Raw genomic sequence first — 27001 nt, 5'->3', positions numbered from 1 at the left:
ATAGGAAGGAAAAAGGTTGAGATTCTGAAGGGAGATTACAGAGAGTTAGGCAGGAATTCATAAAGGAGGTCCTCGAGAGTAGTAATATCTGGATTACTCCCAGTGATACGAGCTAGTGAGGGCAGGAATAGGAGGATAGAGCAGACGAATGCATGGCTGAGGAACTGGTGTATGGGAGAAGGATTCACATTTTTGGTTCATTGGAATCTCTTCTGGGGTAGAAGTGACCTGTACAAGAAGGACGGATTGCACCTAAATTGGAAGGGGACTATTATACTGGCAGGGAGATTTGCTAGAGCCGTTCGGGAGGATTTAAATGGGTAAGGTGGGGGGCTGGGACCCAGGGAGACAGTGAGGAAAGAGATCAATCTGAGACTGGTACAGTTGAGAACAAAGGCAAGTCAAACAGTCAGGGCAGGCAGGGACAAAGCAGAGAAGGGCCTGAAGAAGGGCCTGTGCCCGAAACGTCGAATCTCCTGTTCCCTGGATGCTGCCTGACCTGCTGTGCTGTTCCAGCAATAAAGTTTCAACTTTGATCTCCAGCATCTGCAGACCTCACTTTCTCCACAAAGCAGAGAACAAGGTAGGACTGATAAATTAAACTTCATTTATTTGATTGCAAGAAGCCTAACGGGGAATGCAGATGAGTTGAGGGCATGGTTAGGAACATGGGACTGGGATATCATAGCAATTAAAGAAACATGGTTCAGGGATGGACAGTACTGGCAACTTAATATTCCAGGATACAAATGCTACAGAGGAAGGATAGAAAGGGAGGCAAGAGAGATGGAGGAGTGGCATTTTTGATAAGGGATAGCATTATAGCTGTACTGAGGGAGGATATTCCCGGAAATACATCCAGGGAAGTTATTTGAGTGGAACTGAGAAATAAGAAAGGGATGATCACCTTATTGGGATTGTATTATAGACCCCCTAATAGTCAGAGGGAAATTGAGAAACAAATTTGTAAGGAGATCTCAGTTATCTGTAAGAATAATAGGGTGGTTAAGGTAGGGGATTTTAACTTTCCAAACATAGACTGGGACTGCCATAATGTTTGGGGTTTAGATGGAGAGGAATTTGCTAAGTGTGTACAAGAAAAGTTTCTGATTCAGTATGTGGATGTACCTACTAGGGAAGGTGGAAATCTTGACCTACGTTTGGGAAATAAGGCGAGGCAGGTGACTGAGGTGTCAGTGGGGGAGCACTCTGGGGCCAGTGACCATAATTCTATTAGTTTTAAAATAGTGATGGAAAAGGATAGACCAGATCTAGAAGTTGAAGTTCTAAATTGGAGGAAGGCCAATTTTGACGGTATGAGGCAAGAACTTTCGAAAGCTGATTGGGCGCAGATGTTCACAGGTAAAGGAATGGCTGGAAAATGGGAAGCCTTCAGAAATGAGATAACGAGAATCCAGAGAAAGTATATTCCTGTCAGGGTGAAAGAGAAGGCTGGTAGGTATAGGGAATGCTGGATGACTAAAGAAATTGAGGGTTTGGTTAAGAAAAAGAAGGAAGCATATGTCAGGTATAGACAGGATAGATCGAGTGAATCCTTAGAAGAGTATAAAGGCAGTAGGAGTCTACTTAAGAGGGAAATCAGGAGGGCAAAAAGGGGACATGAGGTAAGCTTTGGCAAATAGAGTGAAGGAGAATCCAAAGGGTTTTACAAATACATTAAGGACAAAAGGGTAACTAGGGAGAGAATAGGGCCCCTCATAGGTCAGCAAGGTGGCCTTGGTGCGGAGTCGCAGGAGCTGGGAGAGATACTAAACGAGTATTTTACATCAGTATTTACTGTGGAAAAGGATATGGAAATATAGAATGTAGGGAAATAGATGCTGACATCTTGAAAAATGTCTCGATTACAGAGGAGGAAGTGCTGGATGTCTTGAAGCATAAAAATAGATAAATCCCCAAGACCTGATCAGGTGTACCCTAGAACTCTGTGGGAAGATAAGGAAGTGATTGCTGGGTCTCTTACTGAGATATTTGTATCATCAGTAGTCACAGGTGAGGTGCTCGAAGACTGGAGGTTGGATAACGTGGTGCCACTGTTTAAGAAGGGTGGTAAGGACAAGCCAGGGAACTATAGAACAGTGAGCCTGAATCGGTGGTGGGCAAGTTGTTGGAGGAATTCCTGAGGAACAGGGTGTACATGTATTTGGAAAGGCAAGGACTTATTAGGGATAGTCAACATGGCTTTGTGCATGGGAAATTATGTCTCACAAACTTGACTGAGTTTTTTGAAGAAGTAACAAAGATGATTGATCAGGGCAGAGCAGTAAATGTGATCTATATAGACTTCAGTAAGGTGTTCTACAAGGTTCCCCATGGGAGATGGGTTAGCAAGGCTGGATCTCATGGAATACACGGAGATCTAGCTATTTGGATACAGAACTGGCTCAAAGGGAGAAGACAGAGACAGACTGGAGGCCTGATCACAAGGATCGGTGCTGCGTCCACTACTTTTCATCATTTATATAAATGATTTGGATGTGAGCATAAGAGGTATAGTTAAGTAAGTTTGCGGAAGACACCAAGATTGGATGTATAGTGTACAGCGAAGAAGGTTACCTCAGATTACAATGGGATCTTGATCAGATGGGCCAATGGGCTGAGAAGTGGCAGATGTAGTTTAATTTAGATAAATGCAAAGTGCTGTATTTTGGGAAAGCAAATCTTAGCAGGATTTATACACTTAATGATAAGGTCCTAGGGAGTGTCGCAGAACAAAGAGACCTTGGAGTGCAGATTCATAGCTCCTTGAAAGTGGAGTCGCAGGTAGATAGAATAGTGAAGAAGGCATTTGGTATGGGAGAATATTGAGTACAGGAGTTGGGAGGTCATGTTGCGGCTGTACAGACATTGATTAGGCCACTGTTGGAATATTGCGTGCAATTCTAGTCTCCTTCCTATTGGAAAGATGTTGTGAAACTTGAAAGGGTTCAGAAAAGATTTATAAGGATGTTGCCAGGGTTGGAAGATTTGAGCTATAGGGAGAGGTTGACTAGGCTAGGGCTGTTTTCCCTGAAGTGCCAGAGGCTGAGGGGGTGACCTTATAGAGGTTTATAAAATCATGAGAGGCATGGATAGGATAAATTTACAAAGTCTTTTCCCTGGTGTGGTGGAGTCCAGAACTGGAGGGCATAGGTTTAGGGTGAGAGGGAAAAGATATAAAAGAGACCTAAGGGGCAACTTTTTCACGCAGAGGGTGGTACGTGCATGGAATGAGCTGCCAGAGGAAGTGGTGGAGGCTGGTACAATTGCAACATTTAAAAGGCATCTGGATGGGTATATGAATTGGAAGCATTTGGAGGGATAGGGGCCAGGTGCTGGCAGGTAGGACTAGATTGGGTTGGGATATCTGATCGGCATGGACGAGTTGGACCGAAGGGTCTGTTTCCGTGCTGTAGATCTCTATGGCTGTATGACTCTAAGGATCCCATATTATGTACATGGGATCAATCCTGTGGTTTACATCTGGTTGAGAAACTTGAGAAATTTATTTGTTCCTTCTCCCCATTACACTCCTTTCCCTCAAAGTCACTCTTTCCAGAGAAAATTGGATGATCCCCAGCTGCCCTATTCAGCACCCTCAGATGCTGTTGGAGGTCCTGGCACAACTGTGCCAGCTGCTCACGCCCACCCTCACCAATGCCACCTGCTATGCTGGAAGAAGCTTCACATTCCAGATTTATGAATGAAATTTAAATGTGAGTTTCTGACCTTTTTGGGAAAATAAACACTGGCATTCAACCAGGCTTGGTTTTATTAATTGTAAGATTTAAGTTTACTCAAGATTTTAAGGTAACCAGTAATTTGGCTATATCTGTTTTCTCACTGATGTACTGTTACAATGTTTTTAATGGTACTGAAACAAATCCTGAAATACTGAACCAAAGGGTGTTGGATACTCACAGTGATCGCAGGGCAGTGAGCTGGCGGAAAGTATCTTGCTGAATTTCATAAATTTTGTTGTGATGCAGGTCACTGAAAATGGAAACAGATGAATGAAGCTTAACTATCAGGCTCTCAATTGATGGACACTCCGAATTTCTTGGCTTAGAATTTTAATGGATCATAAAAAATGTTGCCTGTTCAAATTAGTGGATTTTTCTGAAATGTGCCATCATTTATCACATGAACCCTTGAATTATACTTGCCTACAAAGTTAGAAATCACACAAGACCAGGTTATAGTGCAACAGCTTTATTTGGAAGCACTAGCCTTCGGAGTGCTGCTCCTTCACCAGGTGGTTGTCACCTGATGAAGGAGCGCCGCTCCGAAAGCTAGTGTTTCCAATTAAACCTGTTGGACTATAACCTGGTCTTGTGTGATTTCTAACTTTGTACACCTCAGTCCAACACCATCATCTCCAAATCATGACTTGCCTACAAGGCAGCGTAAAACATTTCTATTAGCAGAAGTCTTACACTTACAGCTTTTGAAGCTTCTGGCAACCAAAGAAACTTGGGAGTTCCTGGATCCAGTTGTAAGACAGATCTCTGTTAAACATAAAGCACAACTTCTTTGAAAAAGGAAAATAATACTTTATTGTTTTATCAGCTTCTTTGCCTGTGATTTGTCATCTGTAACCAAGAAAAGGCTCTGCTGAGGGTTTCCCATTATTGCCACCCCAACTGTAGCGTTCCCTCAGCAAGTTGCAGCAACGTTCTTACTGGGGACTGCCTGTGTGGAACTATGATCAGGCTGACAATCAGCCAAAAACATTAAAAGATTTTCATCCAACTATGAAACAAAAGTTACAAAACATTATTTTACACCGAGCAAATTAAAGATTGGTACATGGAAAAAGATTTGATAAAATGGAATGGCAGCTAGGCAAATTTCGGGGCATTTAAAAGTCAACCAATTTGCTGTGGCCCCGGAGTCACATGTAGGTCAGATTCAGTGACAGATTTCCTTCCCGAAAGGATATTGGACTGATGAGTGGCAAATAATGTCCACATAAGTCATTTATACAAATGGCTTGGATGTGAGTTTAAGTTGTATCGTTAGTAAGTTTGTAGATGATATAGATGATACCAAAATTGAAGGTGTAGTGGACAGTGAAGGTTACCTTGGATTACAACGGGATCTTGATCAGATGAGCCAATGGGCTGAGGGGTGGCAGATGGAGTTTAATTTAGACAAATGCAAGGTGTTGCATTTTGGGAAAGCAAATCCTAGCAAGATTTATACACTTAATGGTAAGGTCCTAGGGAGTTTTGCTGAACAAGGAGACCTTGGAGTGAAGGTTCATTGCTCCTTGAAAGTAGAGTCACAGGTAGATAGGATAAGAAGGCGTTTAGTATGCTTTCCATTATTGGGCAGGGTATTGAGTACAGGAGTTGGGAGGTCAAGTTGCAGCTGTACAGGACATTGGTCGGGCCACTTTTGGAATATTGTATGCAATTCTGGTCTCCTTCCTATCGGAAGGATGTCGTGAAACTTGAAGGATTCAGAAAAGATTTACAAGGATGTTGAGAGGGTTGGACGATTTGAGCAATTGGGAGAAGTTGAATAGGCTGGGGCTGTTTTCCCTGGAGCGTCCGAGGCTGAGGAGTGACCTTATAGAGTTTTACAAAATTCTGAGGGGCATGGATAGGATAAATAGACAAGGTCTTTTCCCTGAGGTGGGGGAGTCCAGAACTAGAGGGCATAGGTTTAGGGTGAGAGGGGAAGCATATAAAAGAGACTGAAGGAGCAACTTTTTCATGCAGAGGGTGATACGTATGTGGAAAGAGCTGCCTGAGGAAATGGTGGAAGCTAGTACAATTGCAACATTTAAAAGGCATCTGGGTGGCTATATGAATTGGAAGGGTTTGGAGGGATATGGGACAGGTGCTGGCAGGTGGGACTAGATTGGGTTGGGATATCTGGTTGGCATGGATGAGTTGGACCAAAGGGTCTGTTTCTGTGCTTTACATCTTTATGACTTTAAATGCCAGGCAATGACCACTGGCAACAAGAGAGAATCTAACTATTGCTGCTTGGCATTCAATGGCAGTATCATCACTGAATTACCCACTATCAACATCCTGAAGGATGCCTTTGACCAGAAACTGAACTGGATTTGTGATATAAATCTTGTGGCTATAAAAGCAGGTCAGAGGCTAAGGACTCTGCAGTGAGTAATTCACTTCCTGTCTCCCTAGTGCCTATCAAGGATCTTCGAGATGCACATCGGGACTATGATGGAATATTGGACATTCAAGAAGCTTGACACCATCCAGGGCAATTAATTTGATTTGACACTGTTACCAGGCAAAACACTTGCTTAGTTTCTCCAGGACAAAATTGGACAAAGAAAGAATGAGTTAATTTTGATAAAGAAATATTAAGTTATCTAACATTTAAGTTTTAGTTGGTTTTCTTTTAAATCCAGGAAAAATAGGCAATGGTTGATCAATTCATAACTTACAAAACTTGCAAATTTGGTAGCTGTTTGCAAACAGTGCTTGGAAGAGATGCAATTCGTGCTCCTGTTAGAGTCCTGAAAGATAAAAGCTGTTACTCTCAGTAAATATAACATATATCATCAACATTTCTTTTCCAAATATATTGTGGAATATCAATCAAATATGTTCAAAGTTTGGTTGTGAAAAACTTACAGACTTTCTAAACTTATGGTGCCAGTAAGATCTGGAAATTCAGTTATTTCAGTTGCTCCATTAAGGGAGCTAGAAAGAGAAAAGGGATTAGTATTTAATAAAATAGTACAAATGTTTGGCCTATATACTTTTTACAAGATTTCAGTGATATGAGCACTTAATTTGTACTTACAGTATGCGTAACTCAGGCAGGTGTTGAAAAGCAGATTTTCCAACGAATTGGATCGGATTATCATAGAAATGGCTGCAAAGAAAAAGCATTTTAATCATACCCACACTTTCAAGACTGCAGCTTCAGAACAGTAATTGACTTGGAAGCTTGATGTTGCTAGCTTTTACTTCACTTTAATTAAGTTTTAATGAAGAGTTATATCAGACTTGAAATGTTAACTCTGTTTCTCTCTCCACAGATGTTTCTCCAGCTTTTTCTGTTTTAGTTTAGATTTCCAGCATCCGGTCTTTTGCTTTTATTTGAGTGAAAAGCTTGATTTTAAAAAGTGAACAAGAACAGAAATGAAACTCTAAACTCAACCCACCATCCTGTAATTTAGTATGTAAAGTTAAATGTTGAAATAAAACTTACATAGTTAGGAGGGATGGATTGCCAACAAATGCATGTTCAGGGATTGACCGAATGTTGTTGCTATGAAAGCCCCTAGAACATAATTTATATCAAATGAACAATGGCTTACAACAGTCTAGAGTTCCAAAATCTTCTATTACATCAACATAGTTTCAAAAGTTAATTGTTCTTCCTTACTATTTATGTTCACCTATGGACCTACTGGCACAGGATAACTATTTTAAGGTCACATTTCACTTGCTATATTTCAGAAATAGTTTGTTGTGTGAAGCTCTAAGAGATGTTCTCACATGAACTCATAATAGGAATATTACACTCCCATTTATACAATTTGTTTTTTCTTTTAACAGCAACAGTAACTTACTTTGCAGTAGCAGCATTACCTGAGGGAAAATTTACCAATGCAATGGTCGAACCAAGAATATGATAATAAGGGAGGTGGTCAAAGGAGCGGTTGTAAAGGTACATTTTTGAGACACAGTTGAAAGTAAGGAGAGTTGTATAAAGGAGATCAATTTGAATAGAAAGTCCCAGGATCTAAGAGCAAGATTTGTGAAGGTTCTGCTACTGATGGGACAATGAGAATTTATGATAAGCAGGACTGGAGGGGGACCAGAAACGGCTGTAGAGAGACATGCAAATGAAAACAAACTTTTAAGGTTGAAGGGTTGATGGCTAGAAAAGTAATAGTCATATAGGAGACCAGTAGAGACAAGTGTGCAATAACTTTCTGGATGGCTGGAGGTTTAGTCAGTGTGGAACTTGTAAGCCCAACAGGAGGATATCAACAATGTCACATTCAGCACTGAAAGGCATAGCTCCTTCTCCTACTTTGATTTTAAATATGCCGACTGTAACATATTGGACAATAAAAAGCTTTGAAATCATTTTTCAAAATTTAAGAATGAATTATCCTTTTTTATTCTCTTATCCATCAGATCTCCCAAGGACCTGCATCACCTGTAGACAAACTACTTCTACCAATATGACTTTGGATCAGTTGCCTGGAATCCTGCCAGATGAGTCTTTTGATGTTTTCATTCAGCCAATCTTCCTTTTTATGAAAGGAACCTGATCTTTGCTCAACATCTCCCCCAGCTTCTGTGCTCCTGCATTGTATTGCTTGTGCCAGCTGAAAACTCCCTCAACTTATCATTTTGATTTACAGTGAGCCCTACCTTGTAGATTTGTGTGGGCACCAGAGACCATCACCTGGAGTCAAAGCCATGACCAATTTTCTTTTCTGCAGACTGTTACAAATTTTGCAGTAACTTCCAAGTGACGGGCAGAGCGAAAAGGTTTTGGAATATAAAATACAACAAGTGCTCAAATTGCTGAAGTACTGGCTATTTCACAGCAAAATCTTTAAATGCAGTGATGGTATCTCATTCAGTCATGTTTTCTTCTGACTTCCATTTCCTCTTCTAAGATCAGAATCAGTATTATCAGATTCCATGAATAGACCTAATTATTAGAGCTCATTAATATGTCAAAGAGAATTCCAACCCTGACCGCAGAATTGGCATTCTTGCAATATCATAAAAATATGCAAAAGATTTGGCCCAAAGATTAATTGACAGTATCCAGTGACTTAACAATTTTACCCATAACAACACTGAACCCACCCTGAGGTGACACTGCCACTCCATTTTGATCGCTTTGATGATAAAACTGCACGTACTTGTTCAATGTGAATCCTGACAGCATGGGATACTTACAGCTCTTTAAGATTTGTTAGTGTCTTTATCGCAACAGGAAATTCATCCAGATTGTTGTAGTTCAAATCTCTGCATTAGATAACAAATATGAGGAAACATAATGAGGTCATCTGCAATTGTGGCCAGAATGTATTTAGTTAAATTTCAAACCAATATTTGGCAACAGACTCTTTGCAAACTTCAGTTCACTTCCAGCTTTTAACAATCATGTAATGTCACAACAATAATCACACAAATCTTTAGCAGAATCAATGAATGTGCTTATATATATTTTTAAAAACTGAACTATCTTTTGAAAAACTCAGGGTTCCTTTGAAAGCTTGGTTCATTAAACAATTCTCATCTTTCAAAAGGTAAATCAAGTTATCATGTGCTAAAATCTACAGTATAAGTATATTGTGCTCTCTTGTAGGTGTTGTAAAACTATTTTGCTTTCATATACAAGAGTTTCAGTGCTCTAGGAATTTTTTAAAAAATCATTCATAGGATGTGTGCATTGCCGGAGAGACCAACATTTATTGTATGGGCTACACTGTAGGGGAATTAACCTAATCTTCTACAGCCCATGTGGTACAGAGACGTTCACAGTGTTGTTAGGTGCAGCATTCCATGTGTTTGACCAAGCAGCAATGAAAAGGTGATGTATTTCTGAGTCAAAATTGTGTGTAACTTTCAGGAGAACTTGAAGGTTTGCAATGTACATGCTTCCCTTGCCATCCAGGTTTGAAGGAGCTGTTATAGAGTCATAGAGATGATTATCACAGAAACAGACCCTTCAGTCCAACTTGTCCATGCTGCCATTATATCCTAAACAAATCTAGTCCGCTTTGCCAGCATTTAGCCTGTATCCCTTTAAACCCCTTATATTCATATACCCATCCAGATGCCTTTTAAAAGTTGTAATTGTACCAACCTCCACCACTTCCTCTGGCAGCTCATTCAATACACGCACCAGCCTCTGCGTGAAAAAGTTTCCCCTTAGGCCCCTTTTAAATCTTTCCCCTCTCACCTTAAACTATGGTCTCTAGTTTTCGATTCCCCTACCCAGAAAAAAAGATTGTGTCTGTTTACCCTATCCATGTCGCTCATGATTTTTCGCCCCTTAGCTCCAGGGAAAACAGCCCCAGCCTATTCAGCCTCTCCCTATAGCTCAAACCCTCCAACCCTGGCAACATCCTTGTAAATCTTTTCTGGACGCTTTCAATTTTCACAATATCCTCTCTATAGCAGGGAGACCAGAATTGCACACAAAATTCCAAAAGTGGCCTAACCAATATCCTTTAGAGCCGCAATAGGATCTCCTAATTCCTATACTCAATGCCCTGACCAATAAAGGAAAGCATACCAAATGCCTTCTTCACTACACTATTGACCTGCAACTCCACTTTCAAGGAACTATGATCCTGCATTTCAAGGTCGCTTTGTTCAGCAACATTCCCCAGGTCCTTACCATCAAGTGTACAAGTCCTGCCCTGATTTGCCTTTCCAAAGTACAGCACCTCACATTTATGTAAAAACTCTACCTGCCACTCCTCGTCCATTGACCCATCTGATCAAGATCCTACTGTACTCTGTTGAGGAAGTTTTAGCAATTTACCACAGTGCAATATGTGTATGGTGCACACTGTTGTCATTGTGCACTGGGAATTGAGTGAATGAATATTGGAAGTGGATGGGGCAACAATCAAGTGGACTGCTTTGTGCTGGGCCCTTGAATGTGGTTGGAGCTACACTCATCCAGACGAGTGTAGTGGATTTCATTGCACCTCTGACTTGTACCTTGTAGATGGTGGACAAACTTTAGGGAGTCAGGACTGAGTTACTTACTGATAAATTCTCAGTTTCTGATGTGCTGTGTAGCCACTGTATTTATATGACTGGTCTACTGTATTTCTGATCAATGGCAACCTTATAATGTAGATACTGGGGGCTGGGTGGAGGCCATTCATTCAGTAAGATGGATGCGAATGCTTTGTACTGATATGCTGACTTCCCCATCACTGAGAATGGGGATCTTTGGAAGTGTTCTCCCCCATATTGATTAGTTACCATCATTCATACTTGGATGTTAGAGCATTGTTCTGATCTGTTGTGTTTCAGATCTCTTAGAGTTGAATGGAGTGTGTAGCTTCTGGTGTCCAGAAAGCATTTAGTCCTGAGTGAAGGTTTCACCAGGTCATTTAGCTCTTCACTTCTTGGTGTGCCTGAAGTTCACTCTGGCATGCTCCGTACACTCCCCATTGAACCAGGTTAATCCGTTATTCCTAGATGTCACACTGCGGGACATGCAGAGCCATAAGGTTACAGGTTGTGGCACAATACTGAAAATACTGCAAATGGCTCACAGCATCCTATGGAGGTACAATTGCACAGGCACCACCGATGGAGTTTGCTCTCTTCTGGCCCACATCAGCAATAGTCCTTCGAGAAAACCTGATTTCCATTCAAAAGCTGCCATTAGCCTGCTACTAAAGGGCAGGAGGGAAGGGTCCCTTTGTTCCAGGCCATGAGCTGAATTGTCCCAATTCTGTTGGGGGTGGACTTGATGGCAGGACCAGGGAAAATTCAGATATGTTGGTGTAAGGTCAGTGTACTGACATGGTGCTGTCTCCAGTCAATCTCACCGGAAATGGTTCATCGCTTGCAAAAGTGACCCAAATGCAGCAACAGGGTATCCAGTTTGAGTACATAATGGGATAGGAAGTTTGGAAGATTAAGATTTGGCCCTCGACAAACTTGGACAGTGATGTGTAGAAATTGGCTGGAGGCCACTTAAGTGAGACTATAAGACCATAAGATACAAGAGCAGAAAATAGGCTATTCGGCCCATCGAGTCTGCTCCACCATTCATGACTGATAGCTTTCAATCCTATTGTCCCGCTTTGTCCCTGTAACCTTTGATCCCCTTGAAGGAATCTAGAAGACCTCCTATTCTAACACCACCATCCCACCACAGCAACAACAATTAGCTGCGGTTTTCCTCTATGGGGACAGTTTGGTAGCTATGGCCAGAGTTTACCATTTAAAAGAAATTCTAACCACCTCAACAGGTGTGTCAAGATGGAAGGGGCCACCTTTACCATTGGAACTGCTTTCTTTCAATGCTTGCAGGCCCTCTGATTAGGATGCAATTGGATGGTGGACTTGGACGGGGCAAAGAGTTTGACTCCAGCAAGATCTCCCAACTGGGAATGCTGCCTGCAAAATGTGGGTTGAGGATCCAGAAGTGGTCTCATCCCTCAATTGCTTATAAAGGAGAAAACTCTCTCACACATTAGCAAATGCAGCACTTGGTGATTGGTCTATGTTGCTTTTGCATTTCTGTTCCCACTAATATAAAACTGAATTAATTTTCTTGGCAAGCTCACACATTCAAAGCCAGAGATATCCTTCTGATTGGAATCTTTCATACAAAATACTGCACAGGCCTGTTATTATAAAAGTAGTGTTAAGGGTCACAGATGATTGTGTCAACTGTTCTGTTTGGCTCTTTGATATTTTGCTGCAAGAAGTCTTTATTTGGTTTTAAATTAAGTTTATGGTTTGGTTTCAGATACAGTACAGGAAAAAAACTGAAGTGTCTGCTCTCCATGGGTTGCTTAAACATCTACACTATTTAAGACCAAACTGAGGTAGCAATTAACTTGTACTGCAATAGTTGGCAAACATTTTCATGTTTATTAATCTAATAGTAGATGACTTATTAAACACCATAAATAGATTATTTTTGCAATATCATTAAAACAGTCTTTTATCTGACGGGGAGCAGCGGTCCAAACGCTTGTGATTTCAAATAAACTTGTTGGACTATAACCTGGTGTCCTGTGGCTTCCAACCTTGCCAATCTCAATCCAACATTGGCGCCTCCACATATATAACTGTGCATAGGTTTTTATATCATATGGGCTCCTGAAATTTTTGATATTCACGGAGAATATTGTAAGTTTTCAACTGAAGAGACAGAATAATTAGAAATACATTGGTGATTGTGTTTCACTTTAAAGATTTTGTTAATTCCTCAGTTATTTTGATTTTTTTTTGAATTTCTGTTTTTACATATTGAAACATTCAATAAAAGGGAAACAAATAAAACAAGATGCCGACTTACAAAGTTTCTAGGCTGTGGAGACCATCAAAACATCTCTTCCCCAGGGAGTGGATTTGATTGTTATGGAGATGCCTGCAGGGTATCATTAATGGCACAATCAGGAAAAGAACGTGCACATGACAAGCTTAAACAAACTTTAGGTTGAAATTCTTCAGCCATTCCACATATTTATTCGATTCAGGTTACACCAATACTTTAAATATTTGTTGCTAATAGCAGTGTACATATGTTCAAAATTGAAAATGATGTCAGATTTATGTTAAACCATCACTCATTGGCAAATAAAAATTCAATTTGTGTACATAAACCCCTGAAGTTTACACAATTGTTCAAATTCTGTTCAGACACTCTGGTGTTAAATTACCAATTTGATAAATGTGAGTAGTTCTTATTCCCTTTGAAACATGTCAAAAGACTCACATCATTTCAGAGCCTCAGTTAAATCAGATGTCAAAAGGATGTGAGTTTTTACTCCAAATAAGGGTTAGGCTACTGATGTCTTTAAACTTGAAGTTTTCAACTGTATGAGAAAGTTTAGCATTTCTCCCCTTGTTACAAATCCTGATGGACCCTATTCTGTATTCACAGCTTTGTCTTTTCATGTTTCAGAGCTTCAGCATTTGGATTTGATATTCTGGATTATTTACAGCATTGCAAATCAATAATCAGTTGGAATTGGCAGTTGAAAGGATTGTTATTGGAAAGTTGCAAAACCTTCTATGACAGATACTGTGACAGATACAGTGAATACAGATGCAGCATCGAATTTGAAAAGTATATCTCCCCATCTGCAATCAATGTGAATACTAAAGCATTGATTCACTTTAACAGAAAATTTGAAGACAATATGAAGAATGGACAATCCAAGTTCATCTTTCAACTCTTCTAGAAAACATCATTAGACTGCCACAGTTCAAGAAGGCAACTCACCCCCACCTCCTCAATTAGGGATGGACAATAAATGCTGGCCTAGTTGGCAATGCTCACATTCTGTGGAAGAAATTTTTTTTTACAAATTTTTGAATCTTTGGTGCTACAAGGTTCCCTGTTAGAATATGCCAAATATTTTCCATCCTTTCAGTAAGGATGAGATTCTCTTTATAACTTGTGTTAAAATTATTTTTTAGTAATTTCAATGCATGTTCTTTATTGTTAACTACCAGACTTACTTTTAAGTGGTACTTTAGCCAATTTGTAATGCTTCTGCAATTGAAATTCAAAATTTCTAGCACTTCTGGTTTTGCTCCCCTGAGAGATGTACCTTTTTGAATAAAAACACATTTCCCATTTCCACCCTTCAACAGATTTTCTTCCCAATATCCCTAAGATCACAAGGCTAACAGACAATACCAACCATCCCTGCAATATCGGAGATAAATAGCTCTTACCACATTTTGAATGACTTTGATAACACAGTCTTTTTCAATTCCTACATGTTATTCCGATGAAGCTGTTCGTGCATTACTTGGCAATATTATCCAGTTGAATTGGTAAATTAGCACTCAAATCTGTTTCTAAATTACAACGTTTGATGTGATTTGTAGGAGTGGTACCATTTGCTCTTGTTCTCCTCTGAAGATAATCAAGTCACCTTTGATTAATACTTTCGCTTTCTACACGACTAAATGTATGAGCTTGCTTTGAGGAGAAGGACTTGCATTGTATGCTCCATGACATGACAGGCTGAAGCAATTAGAAAATCCCTCAAAGTTTTGTTGTTACAATCCACAGACTTTTAAATGCAATTCTAATCTATTTTGTGTTTCAAATTTGTCACAGTTCATTGGGAGATCCGTTTCAAGGCAGTGTCTCATTTGGAGTGGGTGAAATGCTTGGTTTTTAAACAAGCAAATGAATGACTTTGAGAAAATGTAGAAAATTAATTGTCAATACTGAATGAAGGGACTGTTTTTAAAAACACATTGGAAGATTCATCAAGTTAGAACAGGGATAAGATCCTTTATACACAGCCAATGTTTCTGTAGGATGTGCAGTGTATTATATAGAAATGACATGGGTTTTTCAGTTTTGTTAACAATTTAATGGAGAATAGCTTATTTGTAGTTTAGTGCATTAGTTGTCTACTGGTAATGTTTAGTTGCTGACAGTGTGGTGCTGGAAAAGCACAGCAAGTCAGGCAGCATCCAAGGAGCAGGAAAATCGACATTTCAGGCAAAAGTCCTTTGTCAGGAATTTCAATTCATTTGTTAGAGTAAAAGCCTTAAAATGTGAGATCTTGCCATGCAATCCATTGCATCAGTCATTTGTATTATTAAGAGTCATCAGTCTCTATGGGTTTTGAGGCAATAAGAATAATGAGAATCTTCATCAATAATATTTCATTAAAATTCATTGCCTGCAGATTGTAAAAGCTAAAGAATATGGAAACTTAATAGAGTTGTTACTGCAATGCAAACAGAGGAAAGGAATAAGCCATTAGCTTCTCAATGCTGTCTGTCATTCAGCTACATTATGGCTAGGTCTATCTTAATTCGATTTCCTCCAAATCCCTTGACATTCTTATATACCAAACATCTATCAATGTCAATGTTGAACATTTTAATTGACTGAGCACCTATAGCCTTTTAAAGGCAGAAATTCCAGATTGTCACCATCCTTTTTGTGAAATAATGATGTAACTCCTCACTGTTAGTTGAAGTTTCTGTTCCGTTGAGAATCTGTGTTGTAATGCCTATAATACCTTTCCTGACGTGCAGTGACCAAAACTGAAGGCAAGCACTCCAGAGAAGATCGAGTATCAGATCAAATTTATTCAATGGAGCAATTGGTTTTGTTTGTCATGTGATTCAAAAAGTAATGGTTTTAGCCACAGCCCTCAAATCAAAACCATGTTCTGGACTGTACTGCGATGCCCCATGCCTTACTGGCACATAAACACAGACAAGAGATGAGAGGGTTGCCTGCACTGTTAGAATTCAATGCCAGTTTGAGTCATGTTCTTCAGGAGAGTTAACAACACAAACAATATTATGGGCATGATTTTGCAGATACTCCTCCAATATAAAGTTTTGTCTGACCATTATTCACCCAAGTCCCAACTATTGTTTAGCAAGATTCTTTGAATTGTGACATTATAAACCAGTTCTGGCATAAAATCCCACATCGACACATTCAGTGAACAAAGGTATTATTAATAGTGCATCTTAAAATCCTGGGAACCATTACCTGAGAGTGCACATTCCATTGGTAGACCAGACTTCAGCTATGGTAGGTTTTAACTTCTAGAAATCACGGGAAAAATATTGGTTATATCTTTCATTGAGATGAAAGTTTCCCCTTTAAACATGGTTTAAAAGATCAAGAAACTGTTTAGTCAAAACAGTCATCAACGACCTCAGCTGCTACTGATTAAGAAAGTGACTTCAGGTGATTGGATCACCCCATTAGTTTTGTGATGCTAAACTTGTAAAGGAAAAACATTCCAGGGATTACTCAGATTCTTTCCAGTACACAAGAATGTGGTAATGATCTGTATTTAGATTTATTAAGTTTTTGTATGTATCAAACTGTACTCAAACATTGCATTCAGACATCCTTACTCAGAGATAGGCATGCAGATTTGGTTGCAAGTTATCAGACAGGATCTTCCAGGGATGTCTTCTCACTGCTGGGAAACATCCTAGCAGCAGGGATGTTGGAGACAGTTCTGGCACAGTATCCCCCATCCCCTCAGTCTTCTCACAGCCCCACATTTGTGGAGGAGAAGGGTGATTTCAGCCCATTGTTTCAGAATGATATTACAAAGAAGTTAGATATGTCAAACTCAATTTTGATTATGTCACTTCCTGTTTAGCCATAATCAAAATTTTCAGTAACAGCACCTAGTTGTCTCTTGACATTTTATACTTAAATTGTAAGGAATTTGACCTTTTTCAGTCATTCATGCAATGTGGGCACTGCTGGCTGGGCTAGCATTTATTGCTCATCCCTAATTGCCCTTGAATAGATGGTGGTGAGGTCCTTATTAAATTGCTGCTATCCATTTGGCTTAAGTAATGTTAGCGAGAGTGCCAGACTTTAACCCAGTGACACTGAAGAAATGGCAATATATTTCCAACTCAGAATGGTGAGTGGCTTGAAGGGGAGTTCTGATGGTGACATTCTCATGTATCTGCTGTTCTTGATCTTCTAGATAGTATTGGTCATGAAATTGGGAGATGCTGTCCAAACAATTGACCCCAATGTGTAACTGTCCCTCGTATTACTTGAGTAGTAACTTTGTACATGGTTAAATAAAAAGAGCCCGAAGTTAAATGGCAGCATCCAATATTATTTTAGTAGGCAATTGTTTGCAAGATCATAATATATTTCTGTGAATAATTTGAAACAGACTAAAAGTATTTTGATTTGTAATCAATGTTGGACAAAACCTCTGCATAGTACAATAGTTTTGGCATCCTAAAGTGAACTCAACCCACTGCTCTCATCTGTGCTGTTTAGATTGGCCACAGGACAGGTCAAATGATTTCTGCATTTCACGGTACACTTAGTGCCACTATTACTTATTTATTCGAAGATTGTACCATATCCATACAGAAATATCTTTACAGCAATGAGAACAAAAGCAACATTACTTACAGAACTACCAAACTGGAAAGATTCTGAAATGCATAGTCTGGGATATGAGGAATTCTATTCAGGGCCAAGGTCATGGCTTGTAGACAAGGTAAACTGCTCAGAGCTTTGACTGGGATATCTGTCAGGGCGTTGTCATCTAGCCAGAGATGTCTAAGTGAGACCAATCCTTTGAAGCAGTTTGATGGCACAACAGAGATATGGTTGGCATCCAGTCTCCTAGGAAATAAAAAAAAAGAGTTGAGATTTATTTTTTAAGGGTTATGGAATTGTGTCAAATAAACTCTCGGGCATTTTGTCAATATTTTGTGAATGCACTATCAGATTTTAACAGAACATAACAACCTTTTCTTTGAACAGTTCTATTTTACCATTTATACAGTCTGCATGGTAATGGACACTGTTTACATAAACACTTTTAAAGTAATTTATAAGAGACTGTCAAACACAGATTGGGATATAAACATCAACCCAAGCACAACCTTTATCAGAACATTCTTAATTTCAAATATATTACACTGAATTATTTTCTCTATGTGTGTATGACATACACTAAGCTGACATTGTATAACATTCAATATTTATTGCATGCACTTTATTCCTTCCAGCAACACACAGATTAGCCTATGTATAGAGTCCAAAAATCTCTATGCTTAAATCGTAAAAAATTTTAATCATGTTGATTTTAATAACTCCACTAGTTATAAGCATCAGTTGGATTGTCTGTCCTTCGAATATCAATAAAATATCATACCCTGATATCTTGAAAAGGAAAGTTAACACTTGCAGGATAATTATGACAAATGTAATTCATGATTTGCAGGAAAACAGGTGCAAAAAAAATTGCTAATTGTTTTTGTTTTGCTTTTAGTTAGATTTAACATTCTCTTACTGTGATTTTATGAGCCATATGTGTCTTAGTGCTCATTACAAAATTAACATCAAGCTATCTCAGCCTTAAATAGTCTCAAAGGTGAAGGATTCTGAAGTAGAGAAGTAGGCAAGTCAACACAACCCTCTAAGAGAAGAAATACTCCTCATCTCAGTCCTAAATGGTCAACCCCCTACCCCAAGACTAAGCCTACAGTTCTCAGTTTCCCAGCTAGGGGAAACAACCTCTCAGTCTCTACCCTGTCAATCCCCCTTCAACATAGGAAAAACCCCTGTTCCCAAGAACCAATTTAGTGAACTTTCACTATACTGTCTCCAATGCAAGTATATCCTTCTTCAAGCATGGAGAACAAAACTATACATTTAGAATTATATAGTTTTGTATGTTACATTAAAAGAGTGAAAATGATTGATTTTGTTCTCTTTTTGCAGATGTGAATTAGGAACAGAAGTAGGCCATTCGACCCAGAGTCTGCTCTGCTATTCAATAAAATCACAGCTGACCTGTTTGAATTTTGCAGTCCACAATCCCAATAACTTTGATAACCTTAGATGCCCTTGCCTTAATAGAATCTACCTAATTTTGCTTTAAAAAATATTCAATGAACTCTAGCTCCACTTTCTTCTAAGGTAGAGAGGTCAGATCTCCAGTATCTGCCGGTTTTTGATTTTATCTCATTTACCTTTTCCTATTTAACTTGCTCTGCTACTTTTTAGTAACTTTAACACTGAAATAACTCCACGGAAGCTGATATCCCATCATCAAGTCAATCTTCATTTACAACTCCACTGTACCTGGACTCTGACCAGCTACCAGAGAGCCAGTCCCTAGACTGAGGAGACTGTCTGATACTCCGGCTTATATCTGTCAGCCAGGGCTCCCTGATTGACTCAGATCAGGGATCTTGTACTCAACAAGATCCCCTTGACTAACGTCATTCCAATCACTATAAACACATTCTAATTTTGTGCTAGTTCAGACACTGTGTCATTTGATTTAAGATGATTTGCTGAATTTATGCTTCTGTGTTAGGAATGCAAATTCAGAAATATTCCTGAAATTACGAACTCAAATTGGGAAAACGTGTCCTGGATGTTTTAATGTTTACTCCTGGGAGGCATGTTATTATTCAAAGGAGTTGGGTCCACTTCCCCTGGCAAGAATTCTCAAGAACTGCCAAAAGCACGTTAAGGCTCTGTGAAAGACTCATCTTAATGATCCGGGTGTCACAGCTGTAAAAACTAACAATAAGGTAAACACTCTCTTGCTCTCACTCCTCAGACTCCTTAGACACTACACTAGCAACTAATGTGCCAACCAAACTTCCATAACCTCACTTAGCCTCCATGCCAACCTATACCCATATCTCATTGTCCTTTATAGTCCTTATGGCAACTTAGTGCCTTTACTCATATGTCCTCAATGCTAGATTACCCAGTATCCATCATAGGCAGATCTCATATGGAGATAAAACAAGATAAAGTCCTGAGAGTCATAGCATTCATAGAGTCATATAGCATGGAAATAAGTCCAACTCATCCACGCTGACCAGGCATCCCAATCTAATCTACCGCCCATCTGTCAGTATTTGGCTCATATCCCTCTAAATCCTTCCTAATCATACACTCATCCAGATTCCTTTTAAATGTTGTAATTGTATCAGCCTCCATCACTTCCTCTGGTAATTCTTCCATACATGTACCACCCACCCGCGTGAAAAGGTTACCCCTTAGGTCCTTTTTAAATCTTTCCCCTCTCACCTTTAACCTATGCCCTGTACGTTTGGATTCCACATCCCTAGGAAAAAGACCTTGGCTGTTCACCCTATCCGTGCACCTCATGGTTTTATAAACCTCTATAAAAGGTCACCCCTAAACAAATCAAAACGTGTAAATCCCATCAAGTGGTCAATCCCTCATTAAATTACCTCTTGAATTTAGAAACCCACATCAAACATCTGGAAAACTCATTCAAACTGTGAAATGACTGGACAACTCTCCCCCACCACCCCCGCCACCACCACCCCACCCCCCACCCAACCTCCAGAGTCTAGTGATAGTGGTAAGTTGTTATTCCTACAATGTTAAAGCTGAATGAATGAAGTTCATGAATGTCAATATGGGTTAGATTTTAAGAAAAAAAATTAAAGAGCTTGGGAATTTAAATGCCTCGGCAGCTTGATGGTTCCAATACAACCACTTCTTCCACACATTCATGTCTGCTTTAAACAATCTCAATGGGTGTTAGATGTTGAACAGAGGGTTTCCTGAACCAAAAGGCTCCCTTACTGCCTCCAAATGACTGTGGCAGCTCAAGATGGCTAAAGCCTGTAACTTTGAGAAAGAATTTTCTGATTAAAACATTTCAAAGGATTTTACTGCTGGCAAATTATACAATAAATCAAAATAAATTAAAAATGAAAATAGACAAGTATTTTTAAAACACCATTTGGCTCTGTCAGAAAGAATTTAACAAGCACAAGTGCAAAATGATCTTCATCAAAAGCCATAAAATTTTACACATTCTCCTAATATGAATTGGATCTGGCTAAAAGCAGCTGGTCAAACTACAAAAGATGCCTGCTCCACCACTACCACCACCTTCCCCCGCACAAAAAAAAGTGAGTGTTGTATTCAGCAGCAGGACTTCATTATTGGGGCTTCGGCACCATTTTGGTTACATCAAAGATCCTGTCCAGCCGTGCAAAATTTCAGGTTGATGAATACCTTTCTCAATTAGAAGATAAGAGTTCATCTGCATAGTTGGTTGAAGTCAATTATTTCTAGTCTGTATTGTTCATCTGGCTTGACATTCACACATATGTGCGGTCTTCTGTGCACTGTTGGATGCGCAAAGTTGAGAGAGATTCAACCAACCAGTGTTATAAATAGTCTTCTCTTCCATTTTGCATTGCCACGCTGAGCTCAATTACATGACAGCACAGCCTGTCAGAGGGCACCGGACATCTAAGATTAATCTTAATGAGTGGCGCATCATGCAAATCTATAGCCACAGAGGTTCAATGGCAATGGGCAATGGCACTAGCCTGAGGCAAGAGAATGTCAAACATATGCCAGGACACTGAGTTGCCCTAGAAACTTGAATTTGATACTGCCGTCTTTACCTGCTGTATGAAGGTTCGAGACAAGAAGATAGTCTTCACATATTTTGTGTTTGCAGAGGGATGTTGTGGTCAATTAAGTAACATGGTACACAGTTTACAGTGAGGATTTAATTCTTAAAATTGCTTTCTGGCTCCTAATTCAGAAGGGCTGATGCTGTTGTTGTTGTTCACAAGCTTCTATCTCATTGTACTTATCAAATAATCAGAAACCCAAATATCTGGCCTTGGAAAAGTAAAGGTCAACCTCTGAAATAATCATTTATATCTATAAACAATTTATTTTTCTAATGTGCTCACTAATGCCTTTACAAGATAACATTTTCCTACTGTCAACAGTGGAGCTTTTGTGACCCTGGGAAGTATCTGAATCCATTATTGCAACAATGTCACATGGCATGTCAAAGGTCATTGTGACATGGCCTCCTTCTCAATGTGTTTTTCCTTTACTACTAGTTAGTAAGCTACTGAGCAATCATTTCAGTTTTTTTCCCCAAAAACAAATTCAACTGCATGCACAGCGAACAAATATTCACAGGCTTTCTAATCAGAGTTTGATCAGTTTAATTGGGGTTGGAGAAAAACTAGAATTTCCATTATGCCAAAAATACAGTCACCAGAATATCCTAGAAAATGCAATAAATGGCAAAAAATAGGTTCTAAAGCTCTCTGTGGTACACAATGTGGTTACCAAATTATAGCAATTTGAACAGCATTTGTTAGAACACTAGGATGGAAATGGCTGGTGCCAAAATTAAGATAGATTTTTCACATTTCTGCAAAAGCTCTTCCTTTGCTGTAATAGTAGATAGGTTTTTTAAAATCTATTAAAACATCTGCAAAATTATATGCAGAGAAACATCATATGAATATGTTAAGTATTCATCTGTGAATATAACCAGCAGTAGGCTATATTGAACTGCAAGAAACAGAACTGAACCTGTCCTTGTGTTTCTGAATGACCTGAGGTTTTGTTCTCGGAACTTTATTTTTACATTCATTTGGGATAAGGATGTTGCTGGCTATAGCAACATTTATTGGTCATCCCTAATTAAATTAGATTCCCTACAGCCTCTACCTCAACAACCATACAATACTCCTGCTTTCCCTCCATACCTCTTGTTGCTTAAGGCCATAACCCTGAAAGGACGTTTACTGCTCTTCTTTGTAACACTAACATGAGAACTTTTAGATTCGGATTAGAAGTCAGACAGTGCCCTGCTTTAACATCTCATCCGGAAGATTAAATCTCCAATAATGTGGCATTCACACAGCAGCATGCACCTCCATCACAGACAGCAGAAAGCCCGTGACAGTGCATTTCAAAAAATCAACTTGGTGGAAGACATCTGTGCACCAGTTTTATAATCCCACAGCATATGGAAATGGAAATGCAATTTCAGCTGCACTATTTAGTCTGATATATCAGGCCAGCTGCTCAGATGAGAAGGAGAGCTGAGACTAAGCTCTTTGCTTTGGGGGGTGGGGGGGAGTGGCTATAAAAGTACCAATGGGTGATTCAAAGAAACATCATGAATTCTCCCAGTGACCTAGCCAAATCCTTCCCTGTGACACTTTCAAAGTAATCCAATCATGCAGTATTTTGCCACTTTTAACATACTTATGACTGTAAAATACTTTTGAATAGCTGAGGACATATTAAGACACTCTACAAGATCTCGTCATTTCTATGAACCAGCCTTTTCAAGGCTTGTTCACACCTGATCGTTGGAATAATTTTACATGAAATTATCATCTTTTATTTGAAAGTTGCAGTTAATGGAAGAGAAATGAATAGAAGAGGAACTTGGTTCCATTGCGGTTGACAAAACATTAAGAAGTAGGAATAATACAACTTTGACATGAGCTAGTTACCACAGAATTTGTTTTATTATAAGGGTGCTTCCCAAATGATAAGATATTTAGGAGTTTTCTCTTATTTTTTTTCTTTAACTCAAATGATGCATTGACAAATTTCAGGCTTTTCTAAAAATAGTTTGAACAAATTGTGGTCACACACTTTGTGATGGCAGCTTGATCTAATTAATTATCACAGCTTTTATTGATGGGTACACTAGTGTAGTGGATACAGTGACCTCTCAATTCTTCCATCCATAGAATCTAGACTCCTTCGCATTCCTGCCTCCTTACATTCCACTATTGGTGCTATAGCTTTTGGTTATCTTGCAGCTGCTGATTTCCCCTCCCTAAACTGCTCAAGCTTGCTACCTCTTCCCTGTCTTCAAAGACACCTTCAAAAAAGCCAAGAACTGACTAATTTTTCATGCACCTGTCTAACTCCCCTGTAATGCTTTGCCATTTTACATTTCTTCAACTCTGTACTAATTTATAACATCTTAGTTAAATACTCTATACATGTTGATGACTACATTTTAATGTGAGGTTAAAAACTGGGGTTTCTGAATGGGTGTTTTAAACTTAAATCATATGTAAAGAAAATTTTACAAAGCATGAAATAATGATTAAAGTTTTATTGTTTTTACTGTCCCTTCATATCCCTGAATTGTGTACTCACTAAGTTATTGTGGGCTGTGAGATTTAATTTTCCTTTTGATGATAGCTGGTTCAAAATGGATAATGAAACTTCATCCTCTGTCAAGCACGGTGGCTCAGTGGTTAGCACTGCTGCCTCCCAGGGGTTTGATTCCAGCTTGGGCAACTGTCTGTGTGGAGTTTACACATTCTTCCCATGTCTGCATGCATTTCCTCCGGGTACTCCAGTTTCCTCACACAGTCCAAAGATGTGCAGGATAAGTGGATTGACTATGTTAAATCTGTCCATAGTGTCCAGGGATGTGCAGACTGGATAGAATTAGCCATGTGAAATGTAGAATTACAGAGTAGGGGATGTTTCTGGGTGGAATGCTCTTCAGTATATCAGTATGGACATACATGGGCTGAATGGCCTGCTTCCACACTTACAGATTCTAAGATTCTAACGCTGCAGAATGTGACTGACAAATAACCTTAATGCTAGCTAACGAAGGTAAAGCAGTGTTATCGAAAAGTAACAAGTGATAATATCCATTTGAGAGGTATATTGTATAGTAATTGCTTGAGGGTAAAGCATGTCTAGTGAAGGTTGTGGAGTTCTAACCAATATTCCCCTGCTCCCAGTCAATCAGCAATAGTGTTTGGGAAGCAACAACATTAGGCTGGGATCAATTGTAAAAGCCCAAAAGACATTATCTCCACTCTTTTGAGACCTGGGAAGGAATATAGACAATAGACAATAGGTGCAGGAGTAGGCCATTCTGCCCTTCGAGCCTGCACCACCACTCATTATGATCATGGCTGATCATCCTCAATCAGTATCCTGTTCCTGCCTTATCTCCATAACCCTTGATTCCACTATCCTTGAGAGCTCTATCCAACTCTTTCTTAAACGAATCCAGAGACTGGGTCTCCACTGCCTTCCGGGGCAGAGCATTCCACACACCCACCACTCTCTGGGTGAAGAAGTTTCTCCTCATCTCTGTCCTAAATGGTCTACCCCTTATTTTTAAGCTGTGTCCTCTGGTTCGGGACTCACCCATCAGCAGAAACATGTTTCCTGCCTCCAGAGTGTCCAATCCTTTAATAATCTTATACGTCTCAATCAGATCCCCTCTCAGTCTTCTAAACTCAAGGGTATACAAGCCCAGTCGCTCCAATCTTTCAACATAAGATAGTCCCACCATTCCAGGAATTTATCAGGTTTTCTCTACTCAAACCACACCCCTGCAGCCCCACTCCTTCACCACTACTCTCCCAATAGCTACTTGAAGCTGAAGAATATTTTTTCAGGTCCACAGCAGTATCTGAGTCCTGTGTCAACTAACACTCTCACCCAACTGCCCTGATACTTTGGCTATATCTATTGCTTTCGAGAATGAACCTAGTATCCAATATGAAAATTTAGGTAAATGCGCGTTCCATGGCTTTCTGTCAAAAACACATTGTCAGGGTGGCAGAAGCTCCAAGGCTACCCCCATACATTCATTATTCAAGATATTCTTTAGCTGCATAATGGAATTGACATCTTGCATCAAAATTAGAGGGAAAATATAGCATGCAAATGGAAAGAGAAACCAAGCAAAACATTGTGGTCTCAGCCCAACAGTGGACACAGCTGTACTTTAGAATTGCACTGTGTTGAGTTCCAAGCCCCATGAATGGACTTAGATTAGATTAGATTACTTACAGTGTGGAAACAGGCCCTTCGGCCCAACAAGTCCACACCGACCTTCCCTGACTGTGGGATTTATTTTATTGGACAGTTTTATCAGAGATGAATAGGAACAAATTTTTTAGAGGTTTTGAATGACTGTTAGGTTTTTTTCCTCAGTTTTAAAGAGCACTTCACCAACTAATAGGTCTGTGGTAGGTTCAATGGCACTGACCAATACAGGTCAGCAAGGACATTCATGGCTGGGGTTGGCTTAGCTGACTGCTGACCTCAGCCAAGAGAAGAACTAACCCCAGTGTCCCTGGTATATCAGACAAAATGAAAATCAGCTCAGATCCCTGGTCCCATTATCAAAAAGTAAATGTGATTGACATTAGGTAAGAGGGGGATTAGCTGGTCAAAACAGCATGTGCAATTCAATATCCATTAACACATAACGCATGATCACTTCGGACAAGATACCAAAGGATGGTCTTTAATGGTCCCATCTTCACCGGAATGGAGACTATGCAATGGGTGATGGGGGTGGATGGTTTCTGAAGGGTGGGTTTGGGACCTGATTCTGCAAATTCCATTTAATGCATGGTTCTGGGATATGGGGGCAAACCAGGTTCAGCAATCGTGCTCTTGTCCATTATCAGGTATTATAGATCTGCCAAAATTAATTTTCTTAATATTGTTTTAATTTGACAGGATTAATATTTTTCAAGTGAAGTCTGAGAGGCTTGTGTTTTATTGATAGTTTTATAAGCTTCCCAGAGGATTAATGTTTCTGAAGAGATTTTCCATTGGCTGCTTGTTTAATTGGACAGTTTTATGAGCACTTCTGTGATTTTCAGTGTTACTACAAGGTTACTAAATTCTGTCCATCATAGATACCGTGTGAGTAAAACTGAAGGGTCATGGTGGGAGATTCTGGGCATTTGAAGAGGCAATAATGAGTGGTGGGTGAGTGTTGAGGACCAAGTTGCTAAACCCATTTGTAGAACTGGGCTTATTACCTAGTGAACAGAACCTTCTAACCTGTCAGCCTCTATATTTATCAGCTTCTGTTTCTCTTTGGCTTTGGAAGACAGCAGCCCTGATTCTAGCCCATCCATTACTCACAATGAAAAATAACACTGTTGGGCAAGAGGTGAGAATACACTTCAGAAAATGGCCCCATTTGCAAATCACA

The 27001-nt window shown here is 39.5% G+C and overlaps 1 protein-coding gene across 3 annotated transcripts in view; it reads right to left on the bottom strand.

The window, feature by feature from the left end:
* LOC122559759 (leucine-rich repeat-containing G protein-coupled receptor 5-like) overlaps positions 1-27001 on the bottom strand; it is a 164164-nt gene that overhangs the window by 29541 nt on the left and 107622 nt on the right. For all 3 annotated transcript variants that reach the window (XM_087997117.1, XM_043709735.2, XM_087997118.1), the window contains exons 5-13: positions 17626-17841; positions 13027-13098; positions 8919-8987; positions 7201-7272; positions 6790-6861; positions 6618-6686; positions 6428-6499; positions 4443-4508; positions 3922-3993 (exon numbers count right to left, since the gene is read on the bottom strand). In XM_087997117.1, coding sequence (XP_087853243.1) covers positions 3922-3993; positions 4443-4508; positions 6428-6499; positions 6618-6686; positions 6790-6861; positions 7201-7272; positions 8919-8987; positions 13027-13098; positions 17626-17841 — 780 coding nt within the window. The remainder of the gene's footprint in view (positions 1-3921; positions 3994-4442; positions 4509-6427; positions 6500-6617; positions 6687-6789; positions 6862-7200; positions 7273-8918; positions 8988-13026; positions 13099-17625; positions 17842-27001) is intronic.

The sequence above is a fragment of the Chiloscyllium plagiosum genome, unplaced genomic scaffold, assembly GCF_037043375.1.
Source record: "Chiloscyllium plagiosum isolate Xiang-an unplaced genomic scaffold, Cpla_swu_hap1 HiC_scaffold_19, whole genome shotgun sequence".
In the NCBI taxonomy this organism is placed as follows: domain Eukaryota; kingdom Metazoa; phylum Chordata; class Chondrichthyes; order Orectolobiformes; family Hemiscylliidae; genus Chiloscyllium; species Chiloscyllium plagiosum.
This window is presented reverse-complemented; position numbering and strand designations above follow the sequence as displayed.